This window comes from Chamaea fasciata, unplaced genomic scaffold (genome assembly GCF_029207755.1).
Source record: "Chamaea fasciata isolate MVZ Bird 193981 ecotype frontalis unplaced genomic scaffold, bChaFas1.0.hap1 SCAF_4, whole genome shotgun sequence".
Classification (NCBI taxonomy): domain Eukaryota; kingdom Metazoa; phylum Chordata; class Aves; order Passeriformes; family Sylviidae; genus Chamaea; species Chamaea fasciata.
Genome location: NW_027094089.1, coordinates 44,022,611 through 44,046,905, shown reverse-complemented (window position 1 = coordinate 44,046,905; position 24,295 = coordinate 44,022,611). Strand labels below are relative to the sequence as shown.

At 39.4% G+C, this 24,295-nt stretch overlaps 1 protein-coding gene across 1 annotated transcript; it reads right to left on the bottom strand.

Annotated features, from left to right (window-relative positions):
- Window positions 1-2,183: 2,183 nt before the first annotated feature.
- Window positions 2,184-22,326, bottom strand: FEM1C (fem-1 homolog C). Its single transcript, XM_066181402.1, has 3 exons — window positions 22,240-22,326; window positions 20,984-21,711; window positions 2,184-7,425 (listed from the first exon to the last, which is right to left on the bottom strand). The coding sequence occupies exons 2-3, from the start codon at window positions 21,525-21,527 to the stop codon at window positions 6,116-6,118; spliced, it is 1,854 nt and encodes a 617-aa protein (XP_066037499.1). The 5' UTR covers window positions 21,528-21,711; window positions 22,240-22,326; the 3' UTR covers window positions 2,184-6,115.
- Between the last annotated feature and the right edge of the window lie 1,969 nt (window positions 22,327-24,295).

Below are 24,295 nucleotides of genomic sequence, written 5' to 3'. Positions count from 1 at the left end.
CTTAGATGAATCAGAAAGCAATTATTTTTTTCCCCGGTGTGTGTAACTCAACAGTGTTGTCCGTATCTTCTGAGTATAGCCTCTTCTCAATTTTTCTGAATGCTGGAGATCAACCAAAGGTAAGACTTTGGAGTGGAGGAGAAGGGTCTTCAGCTATTCACTGTGGATGGCATTTGGCCCTCTGGATATTATGTGCAAAACAAACAAAATTATTGCCTTTGCCAGATCAACACACCTCCCACTAGGTCTCTTTTTTTCCCTAATCCTGCACTACTTTGTATGATGAGTTTTGGTCTTCAAGTACCAGCCAGCACTTGCTACTGCCAAGAAGCATTTTTGGATGGTTACACACCTTAGGTAACAGCAGACATCATTCATCATCTGCAGCTGCAGAAAGATGAATAACGATATAACTGATCCTTTCCAGTTTTTCCCTTTCCTAATTAAGAGCACTTACATTCAATTCACTAAAGCCATCTGTGTGACAATTATCCTACTGCTAAGTTCTGGAGCGGTTTTCCTCATCCCGAACCTCACCTTTTTTGATCCTATTGTTATTGATGATGCCTAATATGAAGTTCCATCTCTCCGAAATGTACATTTCCTTATAGGATAGGACTGTGACTACTGTGCCTAACTACAAAGGTATTTTGAAATTACAGTGGTAATGTTCTTCAAAGTCTTCAATTCTTTAGCTGTCTCTAACAAGGATCTTCTGCTTCTCTCACCCTTGAAATGTTCTATTCCTCTATTTTTCAATCAATATGCAATATGGAAGGTTCATGCAATATGGAAGGTCCTTCAAAAGCTTGAAGAAGAAAATTAATTTGTCCAGCTTTCTTGAAACTACTGCTTACTTCTTACAAGGTATTGCTATCTACTTTTATGTTACAAACTGAAAGTACTCTGTTTACCCCTAGTTAACAGTATGACTAATTACTAGAAAGTGGGAAAATAATTTCTCCTCTATCATCCAGTTTAAGCCTTTTCTTTACCCACCACTGAAACTTAAAGGCTTTGCCAGGCCACAGTTTCACAGAATGAAAGAGCATGAAACATGACCTTTTACTTAAGGTACAATTCTTAATGACAGGAAGGTCAAAGCTGCAGCATTCACATTTAGCTACTCAACAGGAAAAGTAGCTTACCAACCAGTAATACCCAAGAGAAAACAGATATATACACTCGGACAGGTGTTCTCCAAAACATATTTTTAATGTAATCTGCATTTGGAGCCTAAAGAGAGTAGGAGCAGAGAAATATGCTTGTTATTCCTTTTTTACATTACTGTTAAAGCTAAGTTACTTCACGTAAAAAGGAAACTGCAATATTTCCACACACGGAGCTAGCCCTGCATAGGAAGTCTTTGCAATAGAATGGAATACAAATACAACATTATTGAAAACCAAACCAACAACAGCTTTTTGCTCTGCCCTCACTGAGGGCTCAACAGTTACTTTTACACTCAAAGCCAAGAAATATGAGCAGTCTAGTATGCCTCTCATCAAAATTACCAAAATTACTTTGAAACATTAAATACCAGTTGGCATCATTGCAGTCACAGAAGGTAAAATTAGTGTTTAGTCTACTTTTTCATGCTTCTCAACTTTTTAGAGTATAACAGTCATTTCACTCTATATTTCAAAGCTTGAGGAAGCTATTTCAAGAGCAGCCATACCCTGCCACTGTCACCTTGAAACTGATACAAAACTAAGGAGAGGTACACTTTTCCTCAAAAGGTTTTTATCTAATTACAAATCCTCCTTTAAGGATATTTTTATAGCACTGCATCACTTTCTTTAAAGTAGTGTTTGTAAAAATAGAAAGAGGCTAATTTTAACCAGTTGCAAAACAGTTGTTAAAAGACAGCTCTTTGTGGACTTAGAAAATACATGAGACTATTTCCTATCCAGAGAGTGTTGTGAAGTATATATGGAAAACTAACTACACTGTTGCCTTGCATTTCAGAAAGTGTCTTTACACTGCACTTAACAAACAGAACAGAGACACTGCAGACAGCTGGAATATTGTTACCAGCCTCAGTGATACAAAAATAGGAAGATAATTTTAGATTTTTTTATGAGAATATTTTCATCTTCCTTGTTGAAGTACTTTAGTTGAAACCCACAACTATGAGAAGAAAAGCTGCTTTATGCATTTATTCCTATCCCCAAAAAATGTAACTTAGAGGCCTCAACAGGCAAGGAGGTATCAGTTCCTTTGTCTCTAGGGGAGTGATACCTGTAAGCTGTTTAATCAATTTAAAACCTGTTTCATCCCTGCAGGGCATATAATTATTTTTCCAGTGTTTTCTGCATTTTTCTGTGTCAGTAGCTCAGAAACAGTATGTTTCATCAGAAAAAAAAAAAAAAAGGCAAAATAGGAAGGTAAGAGAAAAATGGTAAAAGACGGAGTTAAAAATACTACAAAATTAAAATTAAGATAAATAAAACAGAGTAGTGTAAACACACAGGTCTGAACGCAAAGTGGCCATAAATGCATGAACTCATCTGCCAGGACACTTAAGTCCAAGTTAATACTGGCAAGACAAGTATTCTCTTCAGCAGCGAGCTTCATCACCATGAAAAATTAAATTCAGCATGGAGGTGATAAATCCTTCAGACTGATGCACATTAGTAGATATTTAGACAGAAATTTGCACCATAATCAGCACGTACTAATAGCCTGGTTTGTTTCTAAAGAGCAGCTAACACAAGCCTTTCTTGCAGCAATATTCACTAGATTTACAGAGAACTAATAGTGATACGCTTTCACTTTTGGGAATGCTTTCCATTTAAAAAATTGCTAACAATTAACAACTTTTACACTATATTTCTGGACTAGTGAACACAAATCTTAGAATGATTTGGGTTGGAAGGGACTTAAAAGATCACCTAGTTCCAACCTCTCTGCCATGTGCAGAGACACCTTCCCCCAGACCAGAGCCCCATCCAGCCTGGCCTTGAACACTTCCAGGGATGGTGCATTCACAACTCCTCTGGACAACCTGTGCCAGTGCCTCACCATACTCACAGTAAACAATTTCTTCCTTATATCTAAGCTATATCTCACCCTTTTCAGTCTAAAGCCATTTCCCCTTGTCCTTTCACCCCATGACTTTGTAAAAAGTTCCTCTCCAGGTCTTTTGTAGCCCCTTTCAGGTACTGGAAGGTCCTATAAGGTCTCTCTGTAGCCTTCTCTTCCTCAGGCTGAACAACCAACAAATAATGTCCAACTAATTTTAAACAGGGCAATTGTCAGTTATAAACACAGAAATTTAAACTAAAACCACCAAAGAGCAGAACAGATTACAAAGTAAAAAACTCTAAAAATCCTTTTCTCTGTGACCTATACAAAAATAATTATTTTTATGACTTGATGTAAAATGTATTTCTAACATGGTATGATTTGCTAATTATCCCCACTTACAGAGCAGCAGAAATGCATTAAAATGTATAAATTCAAAAACCAAACCACACATCCTCACAAATGAAAAGCTGAGTGGCATGTGTCCTAAGCATTACAAATCACAACAATTCAGTCAATTGACTAGAGTCTAGTCTTGTGCGATGCAACAGAAACCTGCATCCAGGCCTGTATCAGCAATAGTGTGGCCAGCAGGATACGGGCAGCCACTGTCCCCCTGTACTGGGCACTACCGAAGCCACACCTCAAGTGCTGTGTTCGGGTCTGGGTCCCTCGCTACACGGAAGATACTGAGGTGCTGCAGTGTGTCCAGGGAAGGGCAGTGGAGCTGGAGAAGGGTTTGGAGCACAAGTCTGATGGGAAGCAGTGAAGGGAGCTAGGGTTGTTCAGTCTGGAGAAAAGGAGGTTCAATGGAGAACTTACGACTCTCTACAATTACTTGAAAGGAGGTTGTGGCAGGGTGGGGGTTGGCCTCTTCTGAGTGACAAGTGATACAACAAGGAGAAGTGGCCTGAAATTAAATTAGGGGAGATACAGATTGGATATAAGGAAAAACTTCTTCATGGAAAGAGTGGTTACACAATGTAACAGACTCCCCAAAGGAAGCAGTTCAGTCACCATGGCTGGAGGTATTTGAAAGACATGTAGATGTGGCACTTAAGGACATGGTTTAGTGCTGGACTTGGCAGTGCTGGGTCAAGTGTTGGCCTCAATGATCTTAAAGATCTTTTCCAACCTAAATGATTCTATGATTCTCGTAACAGCATATAACATAGACGTGGCAAGGGACAAAACGGTGAAAATTGCTTCAAAACAGCAACTCCGGTAGTGACAATACACAAACAGCACTGCTTTCAATATATCTTTGCTTAAAAACATCCCCATAATTTTTGCAAAAATGGCTAAGCTAGTAGGCACCTGTATGCTGCCATATACTGGCAGGAATGCCAAAACAGAACAAAAACAAGGAACGGCTATTCTTACATGCTCCCAAGACAAGTTCTTCCTCAAGTTCAATCACAAATGACAAAAATGTTCTAACATCAACTTTAAAATTGAAGTATTAAAAAGACCCTCCTAACCTAAGCAATTTGGATTCTAAATGTGTCTTATCTCTGACAAAGGCATAAAACAAGTTGCTGGATTTCTGGAACAAGAACTCCATGGGTACACTTACTGCCCATGACTGAGATGAAACATTAAATCAAAAATACCCAATATGCTAGACGACTAAATTTGCAAGTAAACTGTATCCTATCCAACAGAAATTAATTTTACTTTAAGACATTTGTAGGGCTAATGTGCCATTATAAATCCTACTATTAATCAACAGTAAAGTGCTGAATTATATTAATTACCTGAATCGCACTCACATTTTATGATCTTCATTTATAGACTTCTTATCAAGTCAAAAGAGCCCTTTCTGTTGCAAAAGCTAAGCTGTTGTGCAAATATTATAAAAAATAGGTACTTTAGTAGGAGCTATATACACAACAGAACTTCTGCTTTAGTTAAGTACAACTGACATAGTAGAGATGAAAAATCCATGCAAGTATTTATAAAGATATTTTAAATGAAGAAAAAAGGACACTGCTATAGAACTTTCAATATCCTGGCAGACAGCCACTTACTATACTATATGATGTCTAGATCTGGACTGGATAAACATCATGCCATCATGCTTTAGTTTTCTTTTGCAGCTAAAGCTGATTTGCAGATTTTAAAGCAGAGCATATACTTGATCTATTCTCATAGAAGTGTATCATTAAGGTTTGAGGTTAAACTTTGAGCAAACTCCACATCTAGTCACAAAACCAGCACAAGCAAGACGTTAGTGCAGAGAGGAAGGTGTCAGTTGTACATCATGAGGACTCGTCTCCCAGCTGCACAATGCAACAGAACAATTTTCAGATTTAAGGTTCAAGTGGACTACAATCAGAAAAAGCAAGATTTTCTTCTCCCCAGTTTAGGAAACATTTCCAGAGGATCAAAATGAAAGCAACCTCAGTTACAGCAGTCAAAAAAAGTCAAACCCAAGTTTGGAGAGATGATAAATAACTCCAAAATTCATCATGCTATGAAGACAGCATTCTCAAGAGAGCTCTAAACAAACTGCAAAACAAGATTGGCATTTATGTTGAAATTGGCCAAGTGCTGCATAGAAATATGCTCACACACAACAGTCATGTTTAAGCCAGTGCATAGAGAAGATAAAAGCACTTATGGTAGTTGCAAATGTTAACAAGTCCATACAACTTGCAGAGTTTAGCAATGAGTCCATAGAAAAAGAAGACAGTAAGAGTAGAAACACTCAAGCAAAACAAAAAAAAAGATGACCTTCCAACTGTATAAAATCCACATAACAGTTATAGTAAAAAGACATCAGTGGAAAATACTCAACTCAGTCCCAAACACCCAACAGGCAATTCAGACCAGAAAAGACAAGCCTTTGGCAGACAATTTAAGAAGTTGAAATATGGCATCACATTTCTAAATAATCCACAAAATATATTATATGGCATATTCATATTAAATACTGGGTAACCAACTCTGCAGATTTGATGCTAAGAACACTAGCCAATGAGAGCAAAACTGAGCAAGCTAAGGGAACGCTGGTGTATCACAACAGCGCTCAAGGAAAATATCACCATGTCGTGCTTCAAAAACAGTACTCTGGAACGCCACACTATCATCTATGGAGCAAAACAAAGTTCTCTAGTTTTTCAGGGATATGCCCTGCAAAGGATATATTATGACTCACTATTACACGAGCAGCAAGACACTGCAAAGTAGTATGATTTATGGGCTGGATTAAATTCTTTGCTATTTCCTTCTCATCCAGCAAATCACTAGCTGTTTGTTTACATGAGTTTGTGGCATCGAAATGTGAACCTGACTTGATAAGAAGATTCATGATGTCTGGATGGTTGTTCAGTGCAGCAATGTGTAATGGACTGTTGTTATCTGAGTCTCTGACATTTACATCAGCACCACATTCCACCAGGATAGCAGTAACTTGTAGAGAGGGGAATTTACAAACTGGGTAGCGACCGACACATGTAGTATTATTGTCAACAGCAAGGTGAAGTGGACTGAAATTATTTTTTCCTCTAGGCTGAAGCTTAAGAAACTTGTAAATAGTTTGTTTCTTAAAATGTTCCTGTTCTGAGCTACAAGGTACTTTCTCCAACAAGCAAATTAAATGTAAAATGATGGAAAGGGCTTTGTTCAGGTGTATTGGATCAGGAAGACACTGGGTTTGTTTCATGGCCCGTTCTATTTCAAGAACGCTTTTGCACAGTATACCCATTAGATCATCAAAAGTGACAGTAGTGCCTAGCAGGCCTTTTGCCCTATCCTGAAGCATGAAGGAGAAAAGTTCAGCAAATGATAGCAAACTGCTGGCTGTCATAGGACTGAGCGGATCAAGATTGCTCTGCTGCATGTCCAAAGCATACTTCCATAAATTGATGCAACGCTTGAAGTTTCCGGAGTCTGCATACACAGCACCTCTGTATCGAATATAGTAGGATGTGTCTGGGTGAGAAGGGCCAAGAATACGTTCTCTAATTAATAATGCTTGCATTCTCATTTCATCTGGGTCTGCAATAAGATTTTCTAGCTCTTCTGAGCTGTTTACCTCTTTAGCATAATCATAAGCCATAATAAGCGTTTGTGGCACAGGTTTGCTCAGGATATTAGTCCTATCACTGTATCTCATTTCCATAGCTCTCTTCCAGTATTTCAAAGCACCAAGCAGATCTCTCTTTTTGTCCACAAACGTTGCTCCTAGGAGTTCCAGGGCATTTATGCGCTCAGCCTTACTAGTCTGTACATGCTGGGTCAGAAAGTCCACGATATTTGTGTGGCCAGTCACACTGGCTGACAAAAGGGGAGTCATTCCATAACCATCCTTTTCCATTTTAGCACAATACTTGAGAAGCATCTTCATGATCTCCAAACTTCCAGATTCTGCACAGTCATGCAGTGCTGTATTTCCTGCAAGACAACAAACACAATAACACAAATTGCATCAAATTACAGTCCAAATCTCACCATGCCAAAAATTAAAAAAATAGTTACCCCCCCCTTCCAATATTAATGGTTTTAAAATAGGTTTTTGTTTCCCCTTTTATGTACTATGACAGCAAGGCTGCTATGCAGTTATGAAAATCAAAATGTTTGATACTATTATCTGAAAAAATTAAACAGATTTAAGAAAAACTCCCAAACCAGAATTAAAATAGAATTCTTCACTACATAAAAGCACAGGAGTCAGCAATTCTGTGGTATCAAAAGTCAAGCAAACAGGACAGGAGACCTGTTTGATTGGACAGAAAACTCCTCTTGGAGCTCAGGAGGAAAAAGAAATTGCTGTCTGGAAACAAGGTCAGGCTTTGAAGGAATTTAACAGAGCTGTGGTTCATATATGCAAGGGACAAGATGCAAAAGGCCAAAGCTCAAATAGAGTTGAAACTGACCAGTACTGTGTCAGACAACAAGAAGGGTTTTAAAGTACACTAGTAGCAAGAGAAGGTCTAAAGAAAATACCACTGATACTTACTGAAGATAGTCATCTGACTACTAAGGGTGAAGAAGCGTGGAGACACTAAATGCTTTCCTTTGCCTCAGTCTTTAATAATACAGATAAAATATCATCTGCCCAGTCCCCAGATTTAGGGAATGACTTCAGGAATAGTGACTTCCTATTTGTTTAGACACTTCTCAGGCACTAGCTGAGAAGCAGTTCACAAGTCCATGGGACCTGATGGGATTTACCTGAGTACTGAAAAAGCTGATGCTTGCTATGGTAATACCCTTCTCCATCAGCTACTAAATGTCTTGGGAGTCTGGGGAGGTCCCCACTGAAGAAAAGCTAACCAATATTATTTCATGTTATAGAAGAGGGAAAGAGGGATTACCCAGAGTCCGACAGACCTGCTAGTCTCACCTCAACACTCAGAAAAATTGTGGAGAAGATTATACTGAATGCTACTTACTGTAAGGCATTAAAAAGAAAAATGCAATCATTTGGTACCATGAACTTGGGTTGACAAGGGAAAAGTCCTGTTTCAACTAATTTGATATCCTTCTAGAAATAAGGTCACCCATCCAACAGATGAAGGAAAGACAGTGGATGTAAGATTTGTGCCTTTTAATGAGTTTTGCCTTTTTTGTCTTTTATATTATCCCCTACAACAACCTTCTGTACAAGTTATCCAACTGTGGGATGAGTAGGGTCAAGGTGCACTGAGTGTAGAACTGTCTGAAGGACAGAGCTCAAAGGATTGCAGTGAATGGCGCTACCAGTGGCTGGGGACAAGTCACCAGAGGTGTTCCTCAGGGCTCAGTTCTAGGGCCAGGGCTGTTCAATGTATTTGTCAGTGACCTGGATGCAGGAGTTGAATGCCCCATTAGAGAGCCTGATGATGAGTCCAAACTGGGAGGTGCCGTTGACTCTCACAGGACAAGAGGACTTCCAGAAGGTTCTACATAGGTTGGTGCATTGAACAATCATCAAGGGCATGAAACTGAGCAAGAACAGACACTGGACACTGCCCCTGGCATTGAGTAACCCCTGGCACAAATATGAATTAGGAGCGGCTGGGAGCAGCCCTGCAGAAAGCGACCCAAGGGTGCTGGTGGACAGCAGGCTCAGTGTGAGCCACCAGGGCAAACCCCACCAAGAGCTGCATCAAACACAGTACAACCAGCCAGCCCACGGAGGCAATTATCCTGCTGTTCTCAGCACTGGCACTGCCTTCCCCAGAGCGCTGTGAGTGGTTCTGGGCTGCACAATTTAAGAAGGATGTGAAAGTCTTCAGATGCACCCAGAAGACAGCAACCAAGCTGGTGACAGGGCTAGAAGGAATGTCCTGTGAGGAGCTACTAAGGACTCTGGATAGGTCAAGTTTGCAGAAATGGATGCTGAAAGATTATTATGGTGCTCTCCGCAGCTCCTTGAGGAGAAGCAGAGAGGGAGGTCTCTTGGTATCCAGTGACAGGACACATGGGAATGGCTCAAAACTGTGCTAGGCGACATTTAGACTTCACATGAGGAAACTTCTTTGCTTCAAACACTGAGGAAGCTTTTTTTAGAGGTCATTGATTCCCCAAGCCTGCCAGCGTTTCAGGCGTCTTTGGTAAATGTCCTCACTAATTGATTCAATTTAGCTAAAAAATTGGTCAGGCAGTTGGACTAGATGATCACTGTTCATATTCCATAATCCAATTGGAAAAATTTATTCTATAAGGCATTTTTTATCTTTCAAGTATGAAACAAAAACTTAAGATGGCTACCTCCATGTTGCTTCAATTTTTCCACTTCCCTTGTTAACTTTCCCATCTTCTCAATCTCCAGCAATTATCAAAAAATAGTGGAATCTGTATGAAAATTAAAGCCGGGCTAAGCCAATATTGTCTTTGTTTTCACCTACACTACAGTTCTTCCTCTCTTCACCTGCCAACTCTTTTGATTTTCAGGTTTTGAAGAAATGACTTTACTCAGTGGAAAACATCACTACAGACCCTTCATCTCAGTTGGGACCCTTGAGACTGCTGGTATTTTCTAAAGGAGTCGGATATTTTGTCAAGGGAATGTAAAAACCTTAGACAACCTATTCTTAATACTTTCTTAGGCCTTTATCCTAAGTCCCGCCTTAACCCCTCTGCTCTTCTTGTTAGGATTCCCAAAGACAAGAAGGAAAAGAATGTCTTCAACATATAATATTCAGACATCTATGTTATAAACAACTTTTGATTACATGCAGATTATTTTCCATTAGCATGATATTACATAATCTTTTATATTTAATGTCATTCTCGTTCTGATACCACGTGGGCAAGTTTCTAGTAAGCACTAGTGCCAGCTGTTTGAAAATACTCGCAGAAAATTAGAAAGCAAGTATTGGATAAATATCTAACTATTTGGCTGCAACTATATGGGCAGTTTTGCTTAACTTAAGAGTACTTCACTGGAGCAGAAGGAAAAAACAGAGACAAACTCTCCAGGCCCCCTCCTAATGTAACTAAGTCTCTAATGTGGTTGACTGCCTTTAAAACCACACAATTTACATCTACCCTTTCCCTTATAATATATTATACATATTACAGACTCAGGCAGAGAAGCTTATCAGCTTCTCACAAAATTAATTAACAAAGTTCACGTTAATATCTACCTCACAACCTGAATAAGATTTCATGTATTGTTAGCCTGGCAAATTCAGTTAACTGCTTATCAGGTCAACAGCTTCTGCTACACCGCTAGCAAGTTTCCACACGCACAAAGGACACTTCCTATTCTAATGATTGTCTGCCCATTCCTAGTAATAAGTTTGGCTTTTAAAAGTTAAGACAGTTTCAGGAAACTTCCTTATTTCTATTTTTGGTAGGCTTATGTTTTAAATGCCAACAAGACAGTGATACACAGTGGGCCTTGCTGCTGTACTTCTAGTCTCTAAGTAAACTACTGTGGATTAGGAAAGAAAGCACTAAAAATCTTCAGGTCATCTGAGGGATAAGAGTGTATTTATCCAGTCTACAGCTCCTATTTATCTTCACACACTTCAACTTTTTTCCAGACTCTGATATCTAGAATGCACACTTCACTCTTTATGCTAAAGTATTTCATTCATGAAACTCTAGTCAAAAGCATGCCTGAGATCTGCTTTAAAAGCCTAATACTATATAGAAATAAAACTAAAAGTGAAGTCTTTCCACTACTACATTCTTTCTGCCAGAAATGTATAGCTTACACTGGCTTAAATACGGCAAATTCCAAAGCAAAACGTGAAATTTATACATATTTAAGTCTGTAATAATCAATATTCTGTATTTATTAAAAACATTTCAGAAATAGTAAATACGTCCCATTTCCAATTCAATTCAAAGAACTTAGTGTAGGAACTTAATGCAAAAATAATTTTGACACCTTGTAACTTTTACATAGGTGACTTCAAAACACACTTACCTGCTTTCTAACAAGGCACAGTAAAAGTAAATAAAGTCAAAGAAAAGAAAAAAAAAAAACAGGAAAGCAAAATTCAGAACTGTCTGGTCAAACCACAATCCCCTCTAAATTTAATACTATCATTCAGCAGCAGATCCAGACACTTTAGGTCCACAATGCAGACCTCCATTCTGTGTTTTATATCAGCAGATTATCACACAGCAGCATTTTTTGATCTTCTGTCAAGCCGAGACACAAAATGTTTGTCTAATGCTTTGCATGTTTTGGTATGTAGAAAAAGGAAGGACATAGAGATTTCAAGATTTAAATTAATATTTTCAAATGGGCACTGGGTATTTTGCCATGGTTTCCTCACTACTACCCCAAACATCCACTCCTACTCCTTCTCTCCTTATCTTTCAGTTATCAAAGCTTCACATGTAGATTGAACTCCAGCTTCCTCCTCAAACTGTTTTGTGAACCATCTGAAAAAGAACTCACAGCACATTTTAAAGCCTCTTCGACGGTCTCAATTCCAGCAACTAGAAAAATATCAATAACAGAAAAGCTAAGTTATCCATAACAAACTGAGTCTCAAGCCAGGCCCAGCATTTGCCAAAATTTAGCTGACACACTAATCAAATTCAGGCAAAAGATGAGGAAAAAGTTATTTGCTAAAGCTTATGACTCAGGTTTTCGCAATTATACCAGAGTTACAAACATACTTTGTCCCCTAAATTTTAAGTGCAAAATTAAAACATTTTAAGAAAAAAACCCCATAATATACACTAGAGTGCTTAATTTATTGACAGTGAACTTAACTTTCAAAATCTGCTTTTCCTGAAATGTTTACTAAAAAGTAAACTGAGGAAGACATCCCAACACGAAGTGGCACATGAAACTACCCAATAGATCAAGATTCATAAAGCTAAATCTAGTTCATACAAAGAGAAGCGATTTTTCACCTTTCTAATGCCTCAGGCAACTTTTAACACTAATAGCAATACCTGAGTTATAGGTCTGGCCATACTACAATCTCTACTGAGACTAACAAAACTTCCAATTACAGGACTAGAGATTTAAGCAAATTTAGGTGGATTGAAAATTGGCAAATTTGGCATACATAGCTTGTCAATCATCGTCTCTGTCTTTATCTGATATCACAGACCAGAAAACTGTCAATACAGCAACTGAGAAAGGTCAAGACCTTGACATTCCTAAGAGAAGATGTCAAATGCAGACCTATATACAAACTTACCAATACATGCACACTTTACTCTTCTTGCTATGCTACTGAAAGTCTAGTTAAAATGAGACTACAGCAGTCAATCCAGAACTAAAGAATGGCTGTTCCCTCAGAACATCTTCAGTTCTGCATTTATTGATAAAGGCAAAACCAGATGCACATGGGTGTTGGCTGAGCCAGCAGCTAACACAGCTTTTTCAGAGTGTACTCAACTCCACACGCTATCCTCCACCGCAGAGCTCTGCAACTGGCAGCTTTAACTTCAAGTAAATACTTTTAATATATTTAAAAAATAGTAATACAAAAGCATATTAAAGGCAAATAAGCCAAAAGGTATCAGTAACATCAAAGTTATTACTATTGTTTCACAACTACTAATATATATTTTGCTAGCTTTGACAACTGCAACAGTGTCAGCTACACATATTACATACTGCAGATCCACCACCACATAATGCTGCTTTTGATACTCTTTTATCAATCTTGAGGCATACACACTATGACTGAAAAAAATCCACATAAAATAAGCTTGGCCATTGTCCAAGTAATCTCAATCCAGCAGTCTGTACGCCATTAATTTATAATGCAGCTATGTAGAACATGTGGAAATGTGCTTAAGACTCCAAGGAATTTCACTGCTCTTTTCAACTGGATGCCCTAAATTTGAAACAATTTAGGTTTATTGATATTAAAATTAATGATTTCAGTTTAAACAGCCTATCAGAAGTAGTATCATTTTCCAGTTATTTATACTACAGTAGCCCTTAGAATTAAAATAACCACAATTTAAATTATGCCATGTGTAAACTAATAATGTGAGACCACCACTACTAATTTTTAGTGGCTGCACCTCAATGAAGATTGATTGGATTGTACAGATACAGCAGTGGGAAGAATACATCACAAGAAACACAAGTTTCCATGGAAAAATGCCTAGCAGTAGACAGATAGTTGAGAGTTGCCAACTTAAAAAAAAACCCCAACACAACCCCCAACCTTTAGAAATAACACTCCAGCCATCTACACCTAGCAAGTAACAACTGTTAAATTAGAGGAAGAATTTGAAAGAAAACACGGGAGCTGCCTTAATATGTAAATCAAAGGCTACACATTGGTCACAAATTGACCAGGAAGTGAACAGTTCAAATAAATACAGCAAATCAACCACTATTCTGAGAATTAACTCATCCATTTCAAAACATTACATTGTCTATAGTGCCACTATAGTGATTATATTGTCTACAGTGATAAATAGTGGCTGAACACAATTCAGCAGTTAATTCAATTTTTGTAACATTATCTATTCAGTAAGAAACTAAAAAACAACATTATTACTATTGTTGTATTAAGAAGGGAAAAGGCAAAAAAAAGCAAAAGTAATTTGAAAGTCATTCTCTTTGACAAGCAATTTTCCAAGAGACCCATATGATGGTGTTGGTCAAATTAATTTTTTAAAGGTGGGAATTATTATTTCAAAGTAGGTTTCATTTAATTTTTTAGATCAATTTTAAATTGTAAATGGCCTGCAGGAATTGAATCCCATATCAAACATAGCTAGTGTTACCATAACATGAAAGGCTCTTTGCACAGACAAAAAACTGGACTGCAGATGGTTCTGGAAGTCCTGCTCTGCTAAATATTGAGTGTCACTATATTGTATTGCTAATACTGCTTAAAAACTGCTTCCATCTGTAAAAAACTTTAATATTCACATTACCTAATAACTTCCTCTTATTAAAAATAGTAAAAAGAAACAGAAAAACCGCAACTTCAGTCCTTCCAAATCTTGCAAATATACGGAAAAAGGCATGGGTAGTTGGCATTGTATCTTCACATTTTACTCTTCTGTTAACAGGACTTCTTTGAAAGTAGTTATGAACATTTCAGAAACACTTAATGTATCACAGAACTAACTACCCAGTGTTACCGAAAAGTTTACTGGAGTGGGGGTGGGTATTCAAATTCACAAGGAGGGCAGGCCTTTCTACATCAGAAGCAAGTAATTCCCAAAATACACTGATAGCTTGTGACAAGGGAATGAAAGAAAATGAAGCCATGACACAGAAAATGATTTGACTTGATTTGCAACCAATTAAGTGCATCCACTTCCTAGTACTTCCAAAATGCTTTATCAAATTCCCATGTTGTAAAACTTATATTAAAACTTAACACCAATCTGATTTTCTATCCAAGATCATTAAAAACAAAAGAAAAAAAAGGATTTAATATAAATGACTGATCAATGTGTAAAATTAACCGCCTGTATGTATTTTTGCAGCCTTACAAATGAATTGATCACTTTTATAAAGTCAATTTTTTGACGCAACATTCATTTCTTTTGCTATCACAGCACTTGAAGTAATTCAGTCTTCCAAGAGTCTTTACTGATTTAAAAGTATTGCCAGATAGATACAAACATAGACAGTGCACAAGAAAACTGTTATACATCCTAATGCTTAGTATGCATAGTAAATAAAAGCTAAATGTCTTTCCCTCAAGAAACTAACTAAAAAATGCAAAGAACTGCTAATATCAACAGTTTATTTTAATCTAATTTCCATGTGCTGTAAAGGAATAACTGCTGTCTTGCTCACTGAAGTACTTCATGAGAACTTATATTATCACGATTACTAATTATTAAATGAATAATAGCATGCTGTTAATCATTTAATTTCAACAAAAACTTTTCGTTAGAATTAAACTTAAACTCTATCTTAATCTTCCTTATTTAACTTACAGACTTTCCTCCTGAAATTCAGTTTCCACACATGGTCACATACAAAATATCTACAAGTTTCAGTGCCCTGAACCATGTAATACCTACCAAAAAAGGAGAGAAAAAAGTAAACATCCGCTCCTGCCTCCCCCCCCCAAAAAAAAGACACAGGACATTTTTAAAGTGAATGTTTATTCACAGAGAGAATTAAAAATAAAAATTAAAAAACAATAATAAAAAAAGCAGCAACACCACCAAGCAAAACAACCAAGAAGAAATAAAACCCAAGGTCCTTTGTTTTGGGGGGCTTTACTCTCTCCCTGCCCCCTCAATGATTCTGTGAACCTTGGCAACCAGAGAAGACAAACCCCCTCAGAAGAAAACAAACCTGTCAAGACTCCTTAATGTTTACCGCACAAGAAAATTAATTATTTTTAACACATACTAGACCACACTTGTCATAAAGCAAAGAGCATGACTCTCTATAATTCCTCTACTTCTGAGTCTGCCGTGCCTGTAAAAGATTTTTTCCTTAACCAGCAGGTTTGAGTGCTACACCTTCCAGTACCCTTATAAACAAGAATACTGAAATAGCACTAGCCCTTAATGCAATACCCATAAAGACAGAGGTTTGTATGCTTCTATACTTCCCAAAATGAGGAAACAAAGTCAACAAACCTTGTTTACCATGTTATTTTACAAAACTATCAAATACTGTGCCAGTGGAATTTAAGAATCACAGTATTCCTTTTTTTTAAATGCAATCAAACACTCCGGTGCTCATCTCAAGTGACAACTAAGAGAATACCTAGTCCAGCATTTCTTACAAAGAAATTTTGATTTTCTAACACTCCAGAGGAGAAAAACCAGTCTTGAGGCTTGCTGATGAGTCTGTTAACTACTGAAGGCAGGCAGAGCTGGTGAAAACCGCTAACAAAACCCCAGAAAGCACTTTGAAGAGAGAGATCGCATACCAAGCCACTAAGCAATGGACTTACCAGCTACGTTTAGGTAAAACACCAGCCTTTCAAGCCATATTTTGAAAAAAAGGTTACAATTCCCTTGCATTAGGCCCATCCCGGCTACCAGCACATGCATACTTTATCTATAATCTAACTTAATAATTGCTGCAAAAATTGATTTTTTCCCCTTCCCTTCTGCAAATCTGACAGAGGAGAATAAAGTATAACACAAACTATTAAAATGTGCACTGCAAATTTTAAAAATGCAAGATCTTAATTGTCCCGTCTGGAATTGAAGCAGAAGCATATGATTTCTTTACAATCAATCTGAAGGAAAAACAGTTCTATTGGAGAACTTACATGAAATATTGTACCTTAAATAAAAAAATCAAAGACAGCCCAAAGAGCTCAAATCTGTAATCTGGAATCCCTAAAATGACTGACACTTGTATTAAGAGAATAAGCATCTCCCTGCTGACACATCACCAAATGAAGACTGTGCACAGAAACACATCAGGGAAACACTGCATTTGAGAATGCAATGGTCTGCTCTGAAGGTGATAAAAAGGTAGCACCACTCTAATAACAAATCACTGGCAGGCTTCATAATGCAGCAGAACAGAAAACGGCATGCATCTAACACAGAACATGCTCCTCATTTGGAAGAGAGACAAAACTGTGCTTAATTTGTTGTTTTAGTTCTAGGATTCCACCTTTTGAAAAAAAAATGTGTTTCTGCTACTCTAACATTATCTACACTCTTCCTGCTTTTAGGAACCATATAACAATTTGCCATTTGAGAGAACATTAACTACAAGTGAAATTCATTAAACTTCATTTTTAACTTGGAGCTTCTTAAACGAGGAGTTGTTCTGCTGATTTCAGCCGGGGTAGAGTTAATTTTCTTCACAGTGGGTGGTATGGCACTGTATTTTGGATTTGTGCTGAACACAGGGCTGATAATATAGAGATGTTTTTGTTATTGTTGAGCTGGACTTACATAGAGCCAAGGCCTTTTCTGCTGTTTGTACTTCCATGCTGCTGAGGAAGTTGGGAGTGCATGGGAGGTTGGAAGGAGTCATAGCTGGGACACGTGACTCCAACTGGCCAAAGGGATATTCCAGACCATGCAACATCATCATGGTCAGTACATAAAGCTGGGGGGAAGAAAGAGGAAGGGAGGAATGTTTGGAGTCACAGCATTTGTCTATCCAAGTAAGCAGTACACATGATGGGGCCTTGCTCTCCTGGAGATGGCTGAACATCTGCCTGTCCGTGGGGAGCAGTGAATTTTCTATTTTGCTTTGCTTGTGTGCACTGCTTTGTTTTCCTTATTAAATTGTATCTCAACCCACAGGTATTCTCTCCCTGGTCTCACTGGCGGGGAAGTGAGCAAGCAGGTGCCTGAAGCTTGGCTGCTGGCTCACGTTAAACCATGACAACATTACACTGGAGAAAGTCATGAATCAGAGACAGTGGTAAATTAAGTCACTTTGTGAAGTATTGCTTAGGCTGCTTCCTCACTACAGATATCTTTGCTATTTTCCACAATTACAAAATTATAAACCCCATCCACCCTTCTTACCCCACCTACAGTTTGTCCCCATCACTTACACTGTTCATGTAAACTATTTTTTTAAATCCTTTGCTTACAGTTCTGTGGCCTAAGTCCTACACAGAAGTTCACGGAAACTGTGGGAAAGTTCAGATCTGCAAAACAGTAGAAACAAATACCACCAAAGGCTTGTACTCTAAATTCAGAATCATTGGCCATCTTTCATAGTTGAGGACCCATCTACACAAACATCCTTCTTCAGCACCATCTACCCTGCCACACTGCCCGACCTACACTTCACTTCATTCACTTCAGTGTAGCATCTTACTGACATGCTCTGAAATCTATGAACATCTTAATTTCCTGGCTGTACTTCTGTACTTTCGTAACTTTTTCAAGAACCTCTGAATTCTGAATTTCCATAGTTGAAAACACAGCTGTGGCATTCAGCGTTTTAGAAGCAAGATTTCACCACACATTTTTACTTATTCTTTCATACATCTAAATGCATGTGAATGTACCTATTTTTTCCTATCAAAGTATTCAGATTTTTCCCTGGAACTGTCAACATTTTGAAACACTTTCATATCTATCCATTCATGAGGTTTAAAATGGGTTTTAAGTTCTATTTTACAATATGAAAATCCAGTGGAAAACCACGAGACATAGTTCAAGTAATTTTGCCCCCACCCTCACACAAGCTCTAAGAATAATATCTGAAAAAGGATCTATAGTAATCTCCCACAACAGCAACTCGACTGAAGTTACATAGTTCTACTCTTATAAGGAGCACTGCAATTTTAAATGCAACAGGGGTTTTTTGCATCTTTCATGGAACAATATGCTTCTCTATACATGGCCCAGGAAGGGGCCTATCTAAGAAGAACTCACTACTCAGGAGCAGAACACTCAGGTGCTCTGTTATCTTCCTGCTACAAACACAGGACACACTATCTAGGACATAGCAGGGAGGAGTAGAAACTGAAAGTAACACACAACACTCTTTTGAGGGGGAGCGTGACAGTTTAGAATTAATCCTGTTGGATTAATTTTAATATCAACAGCATTTCAGAAAAAAGAAGAAAAAAGAAAAAAGAAAAAAGAAAAAAGAAAAAAGAAAAAAGAAAAAAGAAAAAAGAAAAAAGAAAAAAGAAAAAAGAAAAAAGAAAAAAGAAAAAAGAAAAAAGAAAAACTACCAAAAAACAAACCCCAAAAACCTGAGGGGGAGGTTACCTGCTGACCATTGTTACAATACTTACAGCTACCAATCTTCCTCAGTTCTTCTGCCTTTTCACAGGTGACTTTCAGGGTTTATAGTACATTCTTGCTTGACCTCACCACTGCTTATTTAGTAACTTCAGAGATCAGACTTAAGATACCAAAAAGTATGCTCCTGCCCTACCAGAGGGGATTTCCACACATCACCAACAGATAGCGATTATGTACACATGTTCAGTTGCACACATGACAGTCTGAAGTATAAAATGAGTTTTACTGAGGTGAACCATATTCAATCCATCTTCTTTAATTAAGGATCATTTATCTACCTGAAGAACCTTTGCTCGTGTGCCTAGATGCAAGTCACACAGAAACTAAAGGAAGTAGAAAGGAATTAAGATAATAACTGACAGCACTGAGAAAATCCTCAGACAGTTAAACAACAACAAATACTACTAATTCACTAATAAAGTGAATAAAAAGGATGAGTAAGGTAAAGCCTACCCCACCAACACAAAATGAGGGAGAAAAAGAGCTGCAAAATTACATCTTTTTCCCAATTAAATTAAATATTTAACAGCATTGCTTGGTTCACACCTGTCATATAAAAGGACAGGTTTAAAAGTAAACCCCAAGTTTTCAGCTGCTTACACACTTTATATTTAGCTTGCTATTCCCAGAACGTTATTTAGAAAAATGACATCTTTATCCTACCACAAGTCCATGATGATTCATAAGCAACCTCAAACCCTTACAAAGGAAGATCTATTTTGTTCTGCCCACCTCCATGACAAATCTGTAGTTTAGCTTTCTTTACGCTAAACCCACATATTTGCATGATTTTCTGAAAAAAGGCATATTTAACCAAGCAGCTTTTCTAAAGATTACTCTCGCATTTGGCATTTGCCAGCATCATACAACAATCTAGACACAAAGAATATTTTAACACAAATAACTGGAAGGTACGGTATATAGTTACGAATGTAATTAGCCTGGAAAAGGCAGTAGAAGTGTTATGTTACAAAAAGAACTGCTAGCAGATTAGTTTTTATCTTTATATTGATATTTATTAAAAACCCAAAAACCTGCTGAAACATAATCCTGGCTCAGTGAGATAAAAAATTAACTGTAACTTGCAATAACTGGTGTGCTTTTCAGGCTAATATCACAACGAAATACAAGTCTGATACATAATAAAAAATTTGGATATCCAACTAATTGTGATCACAGGAAAAAAAGCCAGAAGTCTTCACTTTCCATAGTAACACCAGAGCAACTGTAAAATGGGTTTGAGATCTGTGAGCCACTGGAAGGCCTTCTGTTGAGATCACAGTCACCTGCATCTTCATTTCTTTAATATATATTTTTGTTTACTAACATTGGAAAAGGTAAAAAATTACCCAGTAACCTGGAGGGAGTGGGTGAATAGCAAAGTGGTTATTCATTTTCCAACGCAGAAAGTAATTTTTCCCCTTTATGTGTATTTCCTTAGACCACTCTTACTGGCACAGATTTGTTTTATGTACAGCATACTTGATTTGTTAAGAAATAGTACGAAAACCAAGAATACAAGCTCAGGTATTTGAGCACGTTGCTAGATCAACCTACTACACAGAGTGGTTATCAGCAAGTTTATAAACTTTTAACACATGCATAAATGTGACATTTCATATGACTAAGTCTTTTAAGAATTAGGGATTTAAGATTAAAATGTATCAGTTTAAAGCAAAATTTTATAATCTATGTTAAAAAGGAGTAAATTAAAGAGAAAACATAAAAACATAGCTATAACACTTTATATCTTACGTTTTTTGAGAACAGAAGAATATTTTTTTGGATGTCAGACTCCTAAAGACGTAAATGAGTAACTGGACCTCTATTTACCACAATGAAAGTGAAAAAACTAACTTACCTTTAACACTTTTTCTGTTCACATCAGCTCCTTTTTCAAGCAAATACTGAGCAATTTCTTTGTGGCCTTTGTAACATGAGATCATCAAGCACGTATGCCCGTGACGATTTGATACTTCCAGGTCTGCTTTGTGCTCCACAAGGTATTTGACTATTTCCAGGTGACCATCAAAGCAGGCTGCTCTAAGCGGCGTTGAATTTGTCAGCGTTGTGTTGTTGACAGATGCACCATGATCCAAGAGACACTGAACAACCTTCAAGTGGCCAGCGGCTGACGCTGCCCACAACGGCGGAGCCCCCTCAATAGTCTCACCATCGAAATTCACCGAGCCACCAACCTCTATCGAGGCAGAGCAATGGTCCAACAAGTATTCCACCATGTCGAGGTGACCGTAGCGGGCTGCCATCAGAAGCGGTGTGGCACCATTGGTTTTTTCTGACATCAGCTGAGCCACTTCTTCCCTTGTTTTGCTCGCCAGTAGCCTGGAAAGGAGCCGCAGCTTGCCATCACGAGCTGCGTTGAAGACTGCTGTCTTTAGATCCATTTAGTCTGTACCTCTCTGCTTTCTGACGGATACGCACCTGACTTTTTCAGCCAAGGGTTTATTGGAACTGCTTAGCCCAAACAGAATGTCCCCAGCTTCTTGTCAGATCAGTTTCATACAGATAGGACAACATGGAGACTTCGAACAGGGTCCCGACGAAGCGCAGGTTATGCTTATCACAAATCTGCAAAAGGAGAATTCTCGATGTTTTCACCTCCTACTTCGCAAACAAGCAACCGCATTGTATTTCCCCACAGCTACACCCAAACAAGTCGCTGTTGAGACGCGCCGGTGTCCAGCGGCATTCCTCGGGACTCTCCCGGGCCGCGCGGTGGCCCCTGAAGAAAGCTACGGGAAGGAGGGGGCTGATCTATCAGCGCGTTAACCATACCAGACACAGAACGATCCTCTTCTTCCTCATTTCTCCATGAGCTGCACCCCCGACTCATTTCGGGGCATATCCCAGGTATAGAGCCCCCGGCTTCCGCCGAAGACCCGCAGACACGCACCTCCAGGGCAGCCGGGCAGGGAAGGCAACGGCCAAGCCCCGGGCGGCGGGGAGAGCGCGAGCGCTCCGCTCGCCGCACGACCGGACCCGCTGCGCCCTGAGCCCGGCTGCCCCATCCCCCTCCCTCCTTTCCCTCACGGGACCCAAGCCCCGCGGCCGCCGTGCTCGGAGCCGGCCAGAAAGGCTCGCCAGGCCGCGCTTTACCTTCCCAGGGTGCTCCGCACCGTCTCCCGCCGCCGCAGCCGCCGCCCTCAGAGGGACGCGCCCGCCACCGCTCCCCGCGCTCCGTCCGGCACTTCCATGACAGCCGGGCCCCGCCGCCAGGGCCGGCCCTGCGCAGGGGGCGGGGCCACCCAGTCGCAACCAATCAGAGCCACACCCCGCGCGGCTGGGGGCGGGACTACGCCGCCGCTCGAGGGCGCCGTGCGGTCGTAGCAGGCCGCTAGGGGGCGCCTGGGAAAAGCAGCGCGGGGGGCGGCGGGGCTGTGGGGGGCGCGAAGGTCCCACAGAATCCCGCAGAGGTACTTTGGGAAGGCGCTTCACAGACACGCCGTGGGCTTTGCACGGACACATCTGTGCTGTATACCTGCACTACTGGAGCCCGTTCTGTGCTGCGCAGTGCACGGGGGCCAAGGAGCTGCCGGAGAGGGTCAGTGGAGACCACAACGGTGATTTGGCATCGGGAGCATCTCCCGTACGAAGAGAGACGGCGGGAGCTGGGCTTCTGTAATCCAGAGAAGAGAATACTGAGAGGGGACCTCATCAATGCATATAAATATCTCAAAAGCGGGTGCCAAGAGGATGGTGGCAGGCTCTTTTCACTAGTGCCCGTCAGTAGTACGAGGAATAATAGCCATAAACTACAACACAAGAGATTCCACCTCAGCCTGAGGACGAACTTTACACTGAGAGTGGCAGAGCACTGGAATAGGCTGCCTAGGGAGCTTGTGGAGTCTTCCCGTCCTGGAGACATTAGAAACCCGCCTGGATATACTCCCGTGTAACCGTGCTGGAGATGACCCTGCTTGCTGGAGATTACCTGCTCTGGTAATCTCCAGAGATCCCTTCCATCCCTAACTATTTTATGATTTTATGATTCTGTACATGTATGCTTTATGAATTAAAAATTTTGAATTAAAAGTCCAATTTTGCAGTGCAGAGGATGCTCTGGCTCTGGACAATGTTGCTGTTTGGTGCAAAATTTGCTTTTCTTGCCTGAGATTGCACATGGCTTGCTACAGGTTTAGGATGTAGCATTTACTGTGCATTCCTATGATAATAGAAAGGCAGAAAAAACCTAAAAGAGCTGCACCTCAGCAAGGGAATGTAAATTCTGTCACAACCATGTTACCTGGAAGTCTCAGAAAGGAGCCATATGCAGTAACAAACTCAGAGAAGACTCATAAGCATTAATGGGCAGTAATTTGGATATAAATTTGAAATGCAATCTAGTAGCTTCCCCACTTCAAAAAAAAAAAAAAAAGAAAAAAAGAAAAAAAAAGGGTGTGTCTCCGGCAGGGAAACGAAAGAATGAGGCAGGCAGCAAGAAGGTCAGCACGTAAGTTCTATCTTTAATTTTCTGACTCCATCTTATATACAATTCTTTCAGAAGGCACAAGATTGGCTGCATAGGTTGCCACCTCTTTGATCGCGTTGGTGAAGACCACCATGAGTCACCTTTCTCCTCCCAGAGGAGAAATATGTAAACAAAAAGATAAATTCTAAAAATATACATTGTTTTCTTGAAGCTGCGTGAGAACAGAATGCAAACTCTGAAAAGCAGGCAAAGTTGGGGCGACATCTCACCCTTTTACCATTCCAAAAAGAAAAGGAAAAAAAGAAAATGAACAATGTTAAATTTCTTCCCATGAAAGGGCCATCAGAGTGATCACTCGTGTCATTGACATCAGAGTCACTCCAGGGTTCATCCATTCATTGCTTTTCATTTGATCACGGTTTCCAGCTTCCAACATGACAGGGTTATTAAAATTCTGCAGCACCTTATGGTGCTTGATGGCATAGAAAGCCTTTGCCAATTGACTCCTGGATGAGGTTTCACCCTGCATTCCCCATTTTTGCTTTTGCCAATTGGCCATGCAGGGTTTCACCCTGCATTCCCCGTTTTTGTTTTTGAAGAACCCGGGCCTCAGTTGGACAACACAGGTCTTCATCAAATGAAACAAAACAACATTGCAGACTCCTTTCAAATTGAATGACCCAACCACTGTGCCATGTTGGCCACAGAAACGGAATCTGTGAC

Excerpts from the sequence above, each read along its gene's own strand:
- FEM1C (XM_066181402.1), bottom strand. The coding sequence starts at position 21,527 with ATGGATCTAAAGACAGCAGTCTTCAACGCAGCTCGTGATGGCAAGCTG. Across the intron at positions 7,426-20,983 it reads GAACAGAAAAAGTGTTAAAG|GAAATACAGCACTGCATGAC; the intron begins GTAAGTTAGTTT and ends GTTGTCTTGCAG.